Source organism: Sinocyclocheilus grahami, unplaced genomic scaffold (assembly GCF_001515645.1).
Source record: "Sinocyclocheilus grahami isolate Dianchi unplaced genomic scaffold, SAMN03320097.WGS_v1.1 scaffold871.1, whole genome shotgun sequence".
Lineage (NCBI taxonomy): Eukaryota > Metazoa > Chordata > Actinopteri > Cypriniformes > Cyprinidae > Sinocyclocheilus > Sinocyclocheilus grahami.
In genome coordinates, this window is record NW_015506050.1 from 224,932 (window position 1) to 236,209 (window position 11,278).

General features: G+C 35.5%; 1 protein-coding gene across 1 annotated transcript in view; it reads right to left on the reverse strand.

The window, feature by feature from the left end:
• The window catches only part of LOC107563381 (EMAP like 1), a 55,029-nt gene that overhangs the window by 6,121 nt on the left and 37,630 nt on the right, over positions 1-11,278 (reverse strand). Inside the window, exons 5-12 of the mRNA XM_016248240.1 lie at positions 8,295-8,429; positions 8,142-8,170; positions 6,973-6,999; positions 3,278-3,407; positions 2,581-2,730; positions 957-1,026; positions 587-697; positions 14-109 (exon numbers count right to left, since the gene is read on the reverse strand). Of these exons, the coding sequence (XP_016103726.1) occupies positions 14-109; positions 587-697; positions 957-1,026; positions 2,581-2,730; positions 3,278-3,407; positions 6,973-6,999; positions 8,142-8,170; positions 8,295-8,429 (748 nt within the window). The remainder of the gene's footprint in view (positions 1-13; positions 110-586; positions 698-956; positions 1,027-2,580; positions 2,731-3,277; positions 3,408-6,972; positions 7,000-8,141; positions 8,171-8,294; positions 8,430-11,278) is intronic.

Genomic DNA, 11,278 nt, shown 5'->3' on the forward strand with positions numbered 1-11,278 from the left:
GAACAGCACTCACCTTGACTTCAGCAAGTCTTTCCTCCCTCTGCCAGTCCCACACAGAGAGAATGTGGTCATTGGAGTCGTCCACAACACACAACCAGCTTCCTCCGTTCTGAATGTTTGAAATGTCAAATTTGATCACTCACAACCTCTTTTGACAGATGTATTTAAAGGGACAGATCACCCAAAAAGGAAAATTCAGTCATCATTTACTCACCCTCAAGCTGTTCCTAACCTGTAAGAGTTTCTTTTTTCTGCTGAACACAAAAAAAGATATTTTGAAGATTGTTGGTAACCAATCAGTTGACTTCCACAGTATTTTTTCCCATAGTATACAGGTCAATGCTGTTTGGTTGCCAACATTCTTTAATATATCTTCTGTTTGGAACAACTAGAGGGTGAGTAAATGATGACTACATTTTCATTTTTGGGTGAACTATCCCTTTAAACTGAAGGCTACAGAAAATACCACCTAGTATTCATAATAAAGACAGGTTTGTTTGATGATTCAAAGAACAATAAGCTGTATTTTGTGGTTTCACATGAGAGCGTTTGTTTGCTAACATAATACAGAGTGACTTGTTCTTACCGACTTTGAGAAGGAAAGGCAAACCAGAGCTCGATCAAAGAAACCGGTTCCAAGGATGTGCAACGTGTTCAAACTCACAGAGTCCCACACTCGCACATGAGGAGCCAAAAGCTGCCAGAAACAGACAGATGTACCGAGCATGTTAAACCAATTCGACTTCTAATTAAAGCATGTGGATGTGGGATCTTGATCCTCCACATTTGTTGTGACAGACCCTTGTGGCACATGCAATAATTGGCAGATTTATTTTGGTTGGATCAAGCCAACTATAGTATAACTATAGTACAACTATAGGTAACTATAGCCAATTATAGTAGCAATAAGCTATTCATGTTTATGATTGATACCGGTTTAAAATAAGTGATCTTACTTTTCCATCTGAGGATGTGCCAGCCACTTGTCCTGTTGCTATGGTGATTTTATCAGGATGGACAGCGAGGCTGTAGGGGAAGACAAAAGAGGTGAAAGATGTAGGCAGCTGGGACTGTTGAAGAGCCGATGACACAGCAGTGAGAAGACATTGCACATTTTTGTCTCTGCGAGTCAGTGCAGTCACAACACATCTTATCTTTGACTTATCTTGTGACTTTGAGCATTATGAGTCACAGGACTGATCATAAACACAGGAAACTGATCATGAATATCTTGGTTAATGTTTTCTCTTTATGCTTTTCTTGCTCAAGGCCTTTGACTTACAATGAACAGCCTTGACATTCTGTAAATTCCTATACAGATGAACAAAATATGAGATTTCACTCAGTCATACATGATCAGTTGTGTTGTACCTTTAGGTTTATGTCTCAACTGGAGACTGGAGGTCAAGAGGAAAATATATTAATGTCATTATACTTTGTCTAATGTTCTGATGGCTTGACTTTTTTTTAAGTGTGTTTTGCTGACTTGACCTTTTTAAGTTTGGGGCCATTGATATTCACTATTCAAAAGTTTCAAAAGCAAGTAAGATTTCTTTGATGTGTTTGAAAGACATTTCTTATGCTCTCCTAGGCTGCATTTATTTAATCACAAATACAATAAAAACAGTAATATTGTTCATTATTATTTCAATTTAAAAGAACTGTTTTCTATTTCAATATATTGTAAAACCTAATTTATTTCTGTGATGTAAAGCTGAATTTTCAGCATCATTGCTCCAGTCTTCAGTGTCACATGATCCTTCAGAAATCATTCTGATATGCTGATTTGCTGCTCAAAATGCATGTCTTATTATTATCAATGTTGAAAACAGTTGTGCATTTGTGATCATTTTTTTCAGGATTCTTTGATGAAGAACAGCATTTATTTGAAATAGCAATCTTTTGTAATATTATACATTTCTTTACTGTAGCATTTGATCAATTTAATGCACCCTTACTGAATAAAAGTGTTAATTTAAAAGACATAACATTTTCATGAAGATTAAATAGTGTTATTAAGCAAAAGTTAAAACGTCAATAGTATATTCAAACAGGAAAATAAATAAATAGGAATCTGAAACTTCAATGTTAAGCATAACGTCACTAATTTATTGACATTTTATGCATAAAGGATAATGCATTAACGTCTCGGTTACGTATGTAACCCTCGTTCCCTGAAGGAGGTCTAAACTTTTAAAATGTCCTTGAGGTCTTTTATACCCCCACAAAACTAATGTCGTGTAACACAAAGGCAAAATACAGATTGAGGGATGACAGTGGAATGAATAATAAACTTCAGTGACACGACTAATGATAAATGTTCTGTAGAATTGCACATCAAAGCAGAAAATTAAACAACACTGCTCAGAAATCGTGTATTCAGCATAGTTTTGAAAAATGATGCTGCAGAATATCGGAATAATAATTTAAGCTGCTGTATCTTCTTTAGATAAGGCGGTTTTGAGGTGACAAAAAGATACTGAATGTACTGGTTCGATGATCTTACAGAGTTTGAGATCAGTGTATGTTACGGTGAACAAATAGACGATGACGTCACATGAACCAAAATATAAGTCTTACCACTTGATATCATCAGTATGTCCAGTGTAGTGTCTTTGTAGTTGCTCATCCACATTATACAGCACAACCACAGATGCAATGAAGTAAACCGTTTCCCCTGTCGGGAGCAAATACAGGTTGGATCGACAGTCACGGCCCCGGTAACCATAGCTGGGTCATAGTCAAGAGCAAAAACTACTGTCGATGAGCTAAATTAGGAACAAACCAGGAAAATTTTAACATTTTTATTTCTGGAAAAGTGCCAGCTGACCACTCAATATTTTATTTTGTTGGGCTATAGATTTCTCAGTCTTGTCTACAAAGTTGTTTTTAGGCAATGTACCGAATGCACTATGGGTAAGAGATGCAAAAAATATCCCACTCTGCAGTGCTCAGCAGAGCCAGAGAGAACACCAGGGTACATGATTAGACATCCTTCATGCCTCAAAATTCAACTTGGATTGTAAATATGGAATTAGTCCATCACAGTGAATAATACCTTTTGAGGTCCATGTTTCAGAAGCTTATTATTATGCACAATAATCTTGTAACACATAACTTGGACCTAGAAACCATATGCATCACTTAGCTCATGACATTTTTACCAGCTCATTTTCTGTGTAATAATAAATCAACAGTTAATTCAATCTTACAGCAATGAGTGTTCAATACAAGAATCAATCGAAATGCAGCTCCATTTCTATTTCGCAAAGGATACACCCAGTCTAGCTTCAGTTTTTTAGGAGGTAAGTCAGCCTTTGCTTCCAGGCAGTATGTGTCCACCAGGTCTTTGGGCATGTACATGGTGATGGGTCGTCCCTTCAAATACATTTTGACATACCCTTCATCTAGAAAAAGCAACGCAGATGTTTAGAGCAAGAAAATGCATGGGTCAGTGAAGGATCGCTGTGACATCTGTTGGGTCATCAAATTTTGAGTAAAACAATGTTAAATCAGACATAAATTTGGGGTCAGTACAATTTATTATATTTACCTGTTTATTTTTTGTGAAATAAATTAATACTTTTATTCAGCAATGAACATCAAAAGTGAAAAAAATCTATTTAGAATAAATGCTGTTCTGTCGAACTTTCAATTTATCAAAGAACGCAAAAAATGTATCATGGTTTGCACAAAAATATTCATTGCACAACTGTTAACAGCATTGACAATAAGTAGAAATGTTTTTTGAGCAGCAAATTAGTAATGATGCTGAAAATTCAGCTTTGCCATCACATGAATAAATTACTTTTTACAATATATCACAATAGTTATTTTATATTGCATTAATATTTCACAATAATACTATTTTCACTGTATTTTTGATTAAATAAATGTAAGCTTAAGAGACTTATAACATTAAATAATCTTACTGACCCCAACTTTTTGAATGTTAGTATATTTTAAAATGTGATTAAATGTTAATCGAAGACAAAATGAAATGCTTTTATCCCAAAAGGAAGATTAGAAGGAATTGCAACAATGTTTAAAAGAATATATATTATGTTCTGAAAATAATTCAACAGATCAGTGAGATTTAAAGGAAATGCTTTAATGCATTTTATTACGTACAGTATTTGAAATACACTCAATTTAAAAGTAAAGACAAACAAAGCCAAGTTAAATGCAGAAGCATGTGAATGCAGCAATTTGATGGTTTGATCAATTAGTAATAGACACAAAATAAAATCACAGATAGGCATGCATGCAAACACAGTGGAAAAGGAAATGTACAGTTTATAAAATGCACACATGAACAAAACAAACAAAAAGACAAAAGTGTGAACACAGATTAACATATACACAACATGAAACAAAACTAACTCAAAGAGACACAATCAAAACAAAAAGAACAGAACAGAACAGAACAAAAGACTCCACCTGACTACGTTTAAGATTACAGCTGTTTTGATTAGTAACAGATTTGAAAATACTGGCTGGGAGATTTGATTGGACTCCTGTAAGAGGGCATATCTAGGGGCGAGTGGACTAACTGAGAAGTACACTTCCTCAGAGGAAGGGTAAACGGAGGGACCTTTCGGCTTCCGAGCCGGGCCGCTCTGTCAGACAAAACCTTGGCCTCTGATGGCGTGTTGGTGGACTGCGAGGGCACGGCTGATGCGGATTTGGGGGGCTCAGCAGGTCCGGTCCTTTTTGACGGCCGGTGCAGGTAGAGCTGCACGGTTACTATAGGTGAAGTGGTCAAATTGGACAGGGCGGGTGCGGGAGAGGGTGGAGAGGTGGGATGAAGTATAATCATGATCAGATATTGTCCAATAGCTTTAGATACCACCATAATAACAAGAAGACAAGGCGTCCACAAAACTAAGAAACTACACTCCAAAATGATCTTTTTCTTAATTTGTATTTTTCTTGATTTGCAGTAACATATCCGAAAGCAACAACAATTTACTTGAGAAGAAAATATAGGGAACATTTTCAGAGAATATATCTTGAATTAAATTGTGTTTCTTACTATTCTGGCAAATTGTTTTTTTCCTTCTAGGAGGAAAAATAATTTATAAAAACACACTAAGAAATAAAATAAAAATATTATTCAAAATGTATTTTCCAAAAAAAAAAAAAAGAGAGAGAGGACATTAATAGTTTATTTTTATTCATTCATTTTTTTTTTTTTAAATCTTGTTTTAAATATATTTACTTTTCTCTGGAAAACAAGCCAAAAATGCTGCTTATGAAAAAGATTTTTGCAGTGCTGATGGGAAGGGGAGGCGCATGGGAAACTGAATGTTATCTTGATCGAGGAAAACCATGAATACTGGAAATAAACTGATAAAATGTATTCTGAAGAAAGATTACTCCAACCACCCAAGTGAGGTTTGGTTTTTTAATTTGCTTGCCTTACAAGTATTTTGTGACTATAAAACATAGTGGGCATAGTGAGTCATTCACTGAGTGTTGCATCAACACTGAAGACAACAGTTTTGGGAAAATAATTTCCACTAACAGTGACACACTGCACACAAACCAGCATGACATTTAACTTCAGATTTATGATAAACACCCAATTCCAGTTTCAGAGAAATAACAGAAAAGCTGGTTGACACAGGATGATAAATGTCCTTTACGGGACTGAAAGAACAAACACGTGTACGTGGAGAAAAAAGCAGCAATAAACTACTGGAATAAAAGCCGTTCAGTGTGTTGCTGTGTGACTGCAGGAGAGTGTTGGGTTCCCATGGTGCATGTGAAAAACAAGTGCCATGAGCAGTGAGCAAAACACCCAGGAGCTGTCAGAGCAGCATCACTCAAGAGTTAACAGCCTGTGTTTTAGCACCACTGCGATCAACCACAGGTTGGCATCACTCAGAAGGGTGCTACAGAGAGTGCATTAGTTTATTGGGAAGGGTAGCATTTCTGGAAGAAGGGTGGGAACTTCTATCAGACACGCATTTGTCTAATCAACCCAAACCCTTACGCAAGACAGCTCTGTGTGTGCTGATTCCATAATATGAAGCCAGAGCTATGATTTATGATCCAGAGCTATGATCCAGAGCTATGTCTGCTAGATTACTGTCCCATCTGGAATCGCTAGAATAAACTGCATAAAGGGGCATTATGTGCTTCTTACAGCAGAAACAACCATAATAAAAAGGAGTAAGACATCTCTTAAGACCCAATAAAATCAAAGATTGGTGGCAGAAATCCTTTAAAAGTCTAGTTTAAAACACAGACGCCAATTCTTAGGAATGTACTCTGTTGACGTTGGTTTCATATGGTTTAAAAAAAAATCTACATTTTTAAAAAAACATTTACATTTAATGACTCTAATACATAAAAGTTAAAACATTAACTAATTTTATTTAATATTCAAATATTATGTTTTATATGCCTATATTTTATTTTAGTTAATGTTTATTTAAATTCTAGTACTTTTTTTATAGTTTTAGTTTTAGCTTCAGTTAACTATACTAACCCTGGTGTACCCTGTCTTCATTATTTTCAAGTTTAAATATCATTATTTTTCATAGAGTCCCACAACATGATTTTTTACATCCGATGTTAACCTTCCCTTGAGGGATATAATATAAAGGTCAAATTATCTGATATTTTATGTGATTTATTAACCTTGACTAAGTCATGAGAGTCTGCAGGGGTCCCCACTATGATGTCATTTCCTGTTGTATCAAATATGTCTCAAATACAAAAACATGTAAAAAAGAAAAAAGAAAGAATAATCTATTTAATAAGGGTCTTTAAAGAAAAATGGCTTCATAAAGTATCTGGCAGTTCATAAATAATGATTCTCAACTCTACCAGCTGTCTTTGCATTTTTAAGCAAGGAGTCATAATTGCCCTCAATCTGTAATTGTTGACTTCCCTCTGGCTTCGGGAATCAAGTTGTGTCCACAGAGCTGCTCACGCAAGGGACAGTTGACAAACAGAGCCTACCTTTGCAGTGCGTCACACGTCGCATCCCTTTGTATATGTACAGAGACAGAGACAATCACGTAAGATGGCAGAAAACGGCTGATGGAAAGACAGATCCCTGTTCATATGATACCAGCTCGCCATGTCTGGGTAATTACTCTACAAGCTCCTCCAGGATAGTCGTTTCATTCGCCAAGTGCTCTATTTAACAAATCCACCGGTTAATTTGGTGTACTGTATATTTAACATCTGGAATTGCTGTCTTTATGACCTCAATTAATCAGAGTTTTGGGCACAGTTAAATACATTAATAGGGTCACATATACAGTAAGGAACATGCAAATGTTGCCTTCAGGCAGAACAGCTTGTTTTATTCTGCCTCATATGGCTGCACACACTGAACGCTCTGCTTTTACACTGACACCAAATCAAATTTGTTCTGACGTTCCAAAGAACTGCTGCTGAATTCCTTTGTATCTCTTTCAAAAAAACGAGCTGCACAGCTTCTAACCAAAACTGATGCATAATAGATAAACACAATGGCTATAAATGCCTGTAAGACCTTGAAGAGCTTTTTTACTTTGAAAGACCTTGTTCTTGCTACTGAGAGAGTAATTAACATAATTCTGCCGTTTCTATGCTTAGTAACTATACTTATATAACAGTAAATATTAATTCTGATCATTTTCTACTACAATAATTTATTTGCTTTTCAGCCGAATGCATACAAATGATTCATTTAAACAGAACATAAGTTAAATTAAATAAACACAAAAATGAAAAGAGGAAATGTTTCTGGTAAGAGATGACATGTTACTGACAAAAGAATAGCAGGTAATTTAATGGTGAAATTAACTGAAATAAAGATTGTACTTCCATGAGCCATGACTGGAGATCACACAAGCAGAAATCTCTAAAATCACTTTTTTCTTGAATGAGTTTCCCTTAATTCACCACAGCCCCACTGTAACATCTGTCCACCTTCTAATTGAGCTACACTGCTGCTAAACAAAAAGGACGTCTGGGTGGCCTGCCATTTATTTTGAGGACATGTATTTGGCAAGAGTCTGTACTTTCTGGAAAGTCTGGTCAAAAAGAACAATGACAGTATAACCATTGCTTGTGAATGATCCAGTTTTGGTTCAGAGACACATACTCTATCACATGGGAACAGGACACCTGACTCTTACCTGCGCTGAAAACAGGCTCCCTCTGTTTGCTGCAGGAAGTGAGAAGGGAAGAAAGTCATCTAATTGTGCTTGTGTAACGTTTGAGTGTATGAGTTGCTCTTATTCAGTCAATCACATGGGAATAAAAGCATATATACATACTAATTTACATACTTCTCTGTGGCTTTCTTGCCACTGGAGTTGCTCCCTGTGGAACCAGCGCGTGTGCGATTGCTTTTGGAGTCCACACCACTGTCTTTCCTGTTGTTGGGGCCAACTTGCTCAGATGAACTTGTTCTTTTCACAGTGCTATGAATGATAAAAGGCAAGTTATTAATATCAAGTTGTCCCTCACAAGAAAAGGCTTCAAAACTTTGGTGCTGCATTTATTTGATCAAAAATACAGCAAAAACAATAACATTGAGAAATATTATTACAATTTAAAACTGCATTCCTGTGATGCCAAAGCATCACTGCATTCCTCGTGTTCAAGAAATATTTCTTATTATTATCAATTTTGAAAACAGATGTGCTGCTTAATATGTTTGTGGAAACCGTATAATTTTTTTCAGGATTATTTGATAAATAAAAAGTTCAAAATAACAAAAACACTAATTTAAAACAGAATATGTAACATTATAAATGCATTTATTGTCACTATTAAACAATGTAATGTGTTTTGGAATAAAAGTATTCACTTCTTTAAAAAAAATTACATTAATACTGCAACATGTATGTATGTACACACACACACACATACACACACACACACACACACACACATATATATATATATTGTGTTAGCTTGCAATATTGTATCTGTCTCCAAATATAAGTTAACTTTCATGAAGCCTAATTTTCCTACAATGGTCTGAACCTTAAACAGGAAGCATAAATGTAAACATTCACACAGAAAAAAGGAAATGGCAATGTAGAGATAATACTGGTGACAGCCAATTATAACAGACACTGAGCACTGGTCTTCCCCAAAGAGACCCAGCAAACAAACATTACATATTCCAGAAGAAATGTGTTTTATATGTTTGTTTGTTTTTCTCTGTGACATGTTCATGTCCTGATTTGCTGTGTCTTTGTGCACTAGAAAGGGGTGAATTGAGACTGGGTGCCCTTTAAAACTTGTCAACAAAAGAAAAGACCCCATCAGCAGTCCAATGGTTGCCAGGCTCAAGTCTAATCCAGACTGCAGGGCTAAAGTTCATTTGGCCCAGCCATTGGCGGATGGTGTTATCCCGTGTTAAATAGGCTGCAGGATCTTCATGCTTTGTGAGGCTTTTTGTCAATAATGGCACTTCAGGCATACAAGCAAGCGGGTATAGAGTTAGTCTATAGACTGCACAGGGCTCTCGCTTCAAGGCATGATGGGAAAAGAAGCTTTACAGGCTGCTATGAAAGAGTGCCTGAAGAGAAGCTAAAAAAAAACAAATGTCCAAGCAAAAGAGTGCCCAGTTTCACAAGAATCAAAGCAACGCTTATCTCCCACTGCAGTGGTACTTCCTGTGGGATCCCCAAACAGCCTCCACAGAATATGGATGAACCGCACACTCTGTTTGCTAAGGTTTTAAGCTTGAATAATGGCTTTTAAAAAAACCTTTAAAGCATGTTTTATTACAAAAATATCAGTAGCCCACAGCACTTTTTAGAAGATTGGAGATCCTGTAGGCAAAAAACTCTCACCTGTAAGGTGGCCTCAGAAGAAACCTGGGCAGATGGGACAGACTAGAACACGTAACAGATGGGTAGAAGGGAATGGGACAGACAGGTCTCACAGGATGACAAATACATGTGACAGACAGTTGACACTCACAAACAAAGACACTTAGGGGAAAGCAGGGGCTGTCAGCTAGGTTTGTGTCTAGTAATCATAAACCTCTGTTTATTCATTAATTCGTCTGCACGATGTGTCCATTTATTAAACATTAGACACATTGGTGCTACGCAGCTGGAGGGTTCATGAAAGCAACTGTTTTTTTCTCATTGCAATTTTGATTTTCATAGTGGTCTGCAGAAGCATTTTAAGCTATTGAATATCATTACATCAGTATCAGTTTATGGATTCTAGAAAGAAAAATTATCTCATTATTATTCATGGCTTCCTAGTGTCAAAAACAATGTTATTTCTGAAAAATATGGTTGGAAATAAGTTGGAATGTGACATATCACACTGTGAGATACACTACCCTTCAAAAGTTTGGGGTCAGTAAGAATTTTTTTTAACAAAATCAATACTTTTATTCAGCAACGATGCATTAAATTGATCCAAAGTGATAATAAAAACTTCAATACTTTTAAATGTTTTATTTTATATAAATGCTGTTCTTTTAAACTTTCTATTAATGACATAATCTTGGAAAAAGTGTATCACTTTTTATAAAAAATCATTAGCACCAAATCAGCATATTATAATGATTTCTGAAGCATCAAGTGACAATGAAGATAGAAGTTATGGCTGCTAAAAATTCAGCTTTTCTATCACAGGAATTAAATACATTTTAAAATACATTAAACAGAAAACTGCTATTTAAAATTGTAATAATATTTTACAATATTTTACTTTTTTAATAAAATAAATGCAATCTTGGTAAGCATATAATACTTCTTTCAAAAAACATTAAAATCTTAACCCCAAACCTTTAAACAGTAGTGTATAAAGATGCAATTATGAGAAATAAAATGTCAATTGTGAGAAATTAAGTTATTACAAGAAATTAAGTTGCAACTGTAAAATATGAAGTCATATTGTGGAATATAAGTTGATCTGCAACCTAATTCAAATGGCTTGCTCTCTGTCATTTAAAACCTAGGCATACTGCATTTCTACGTCACAGTTGACTCATTTGAGAACCTGTGTCTTTCAGGTTTAGCGTTGCTTATCATGAAAGATGTGAGCTGACCTTTATAAGACAAAATCTTTAGGGCTGGGTTTTGACACAAACTTCACGATTCGATTCAATTCTCATTCACAAGCTTGCGATTCGATTCAATTTCCAATTCGATTCAATTCAATATCGATTATTTTGGATATATATATATCAGGTACAGTACATGCCGAATTTTCTGAAAGAAAAAAAATAACTCAACTACAATATATATGAGAGTCAGTTGGTACTACATTACTATAATATTGAAGGTTAAAACTG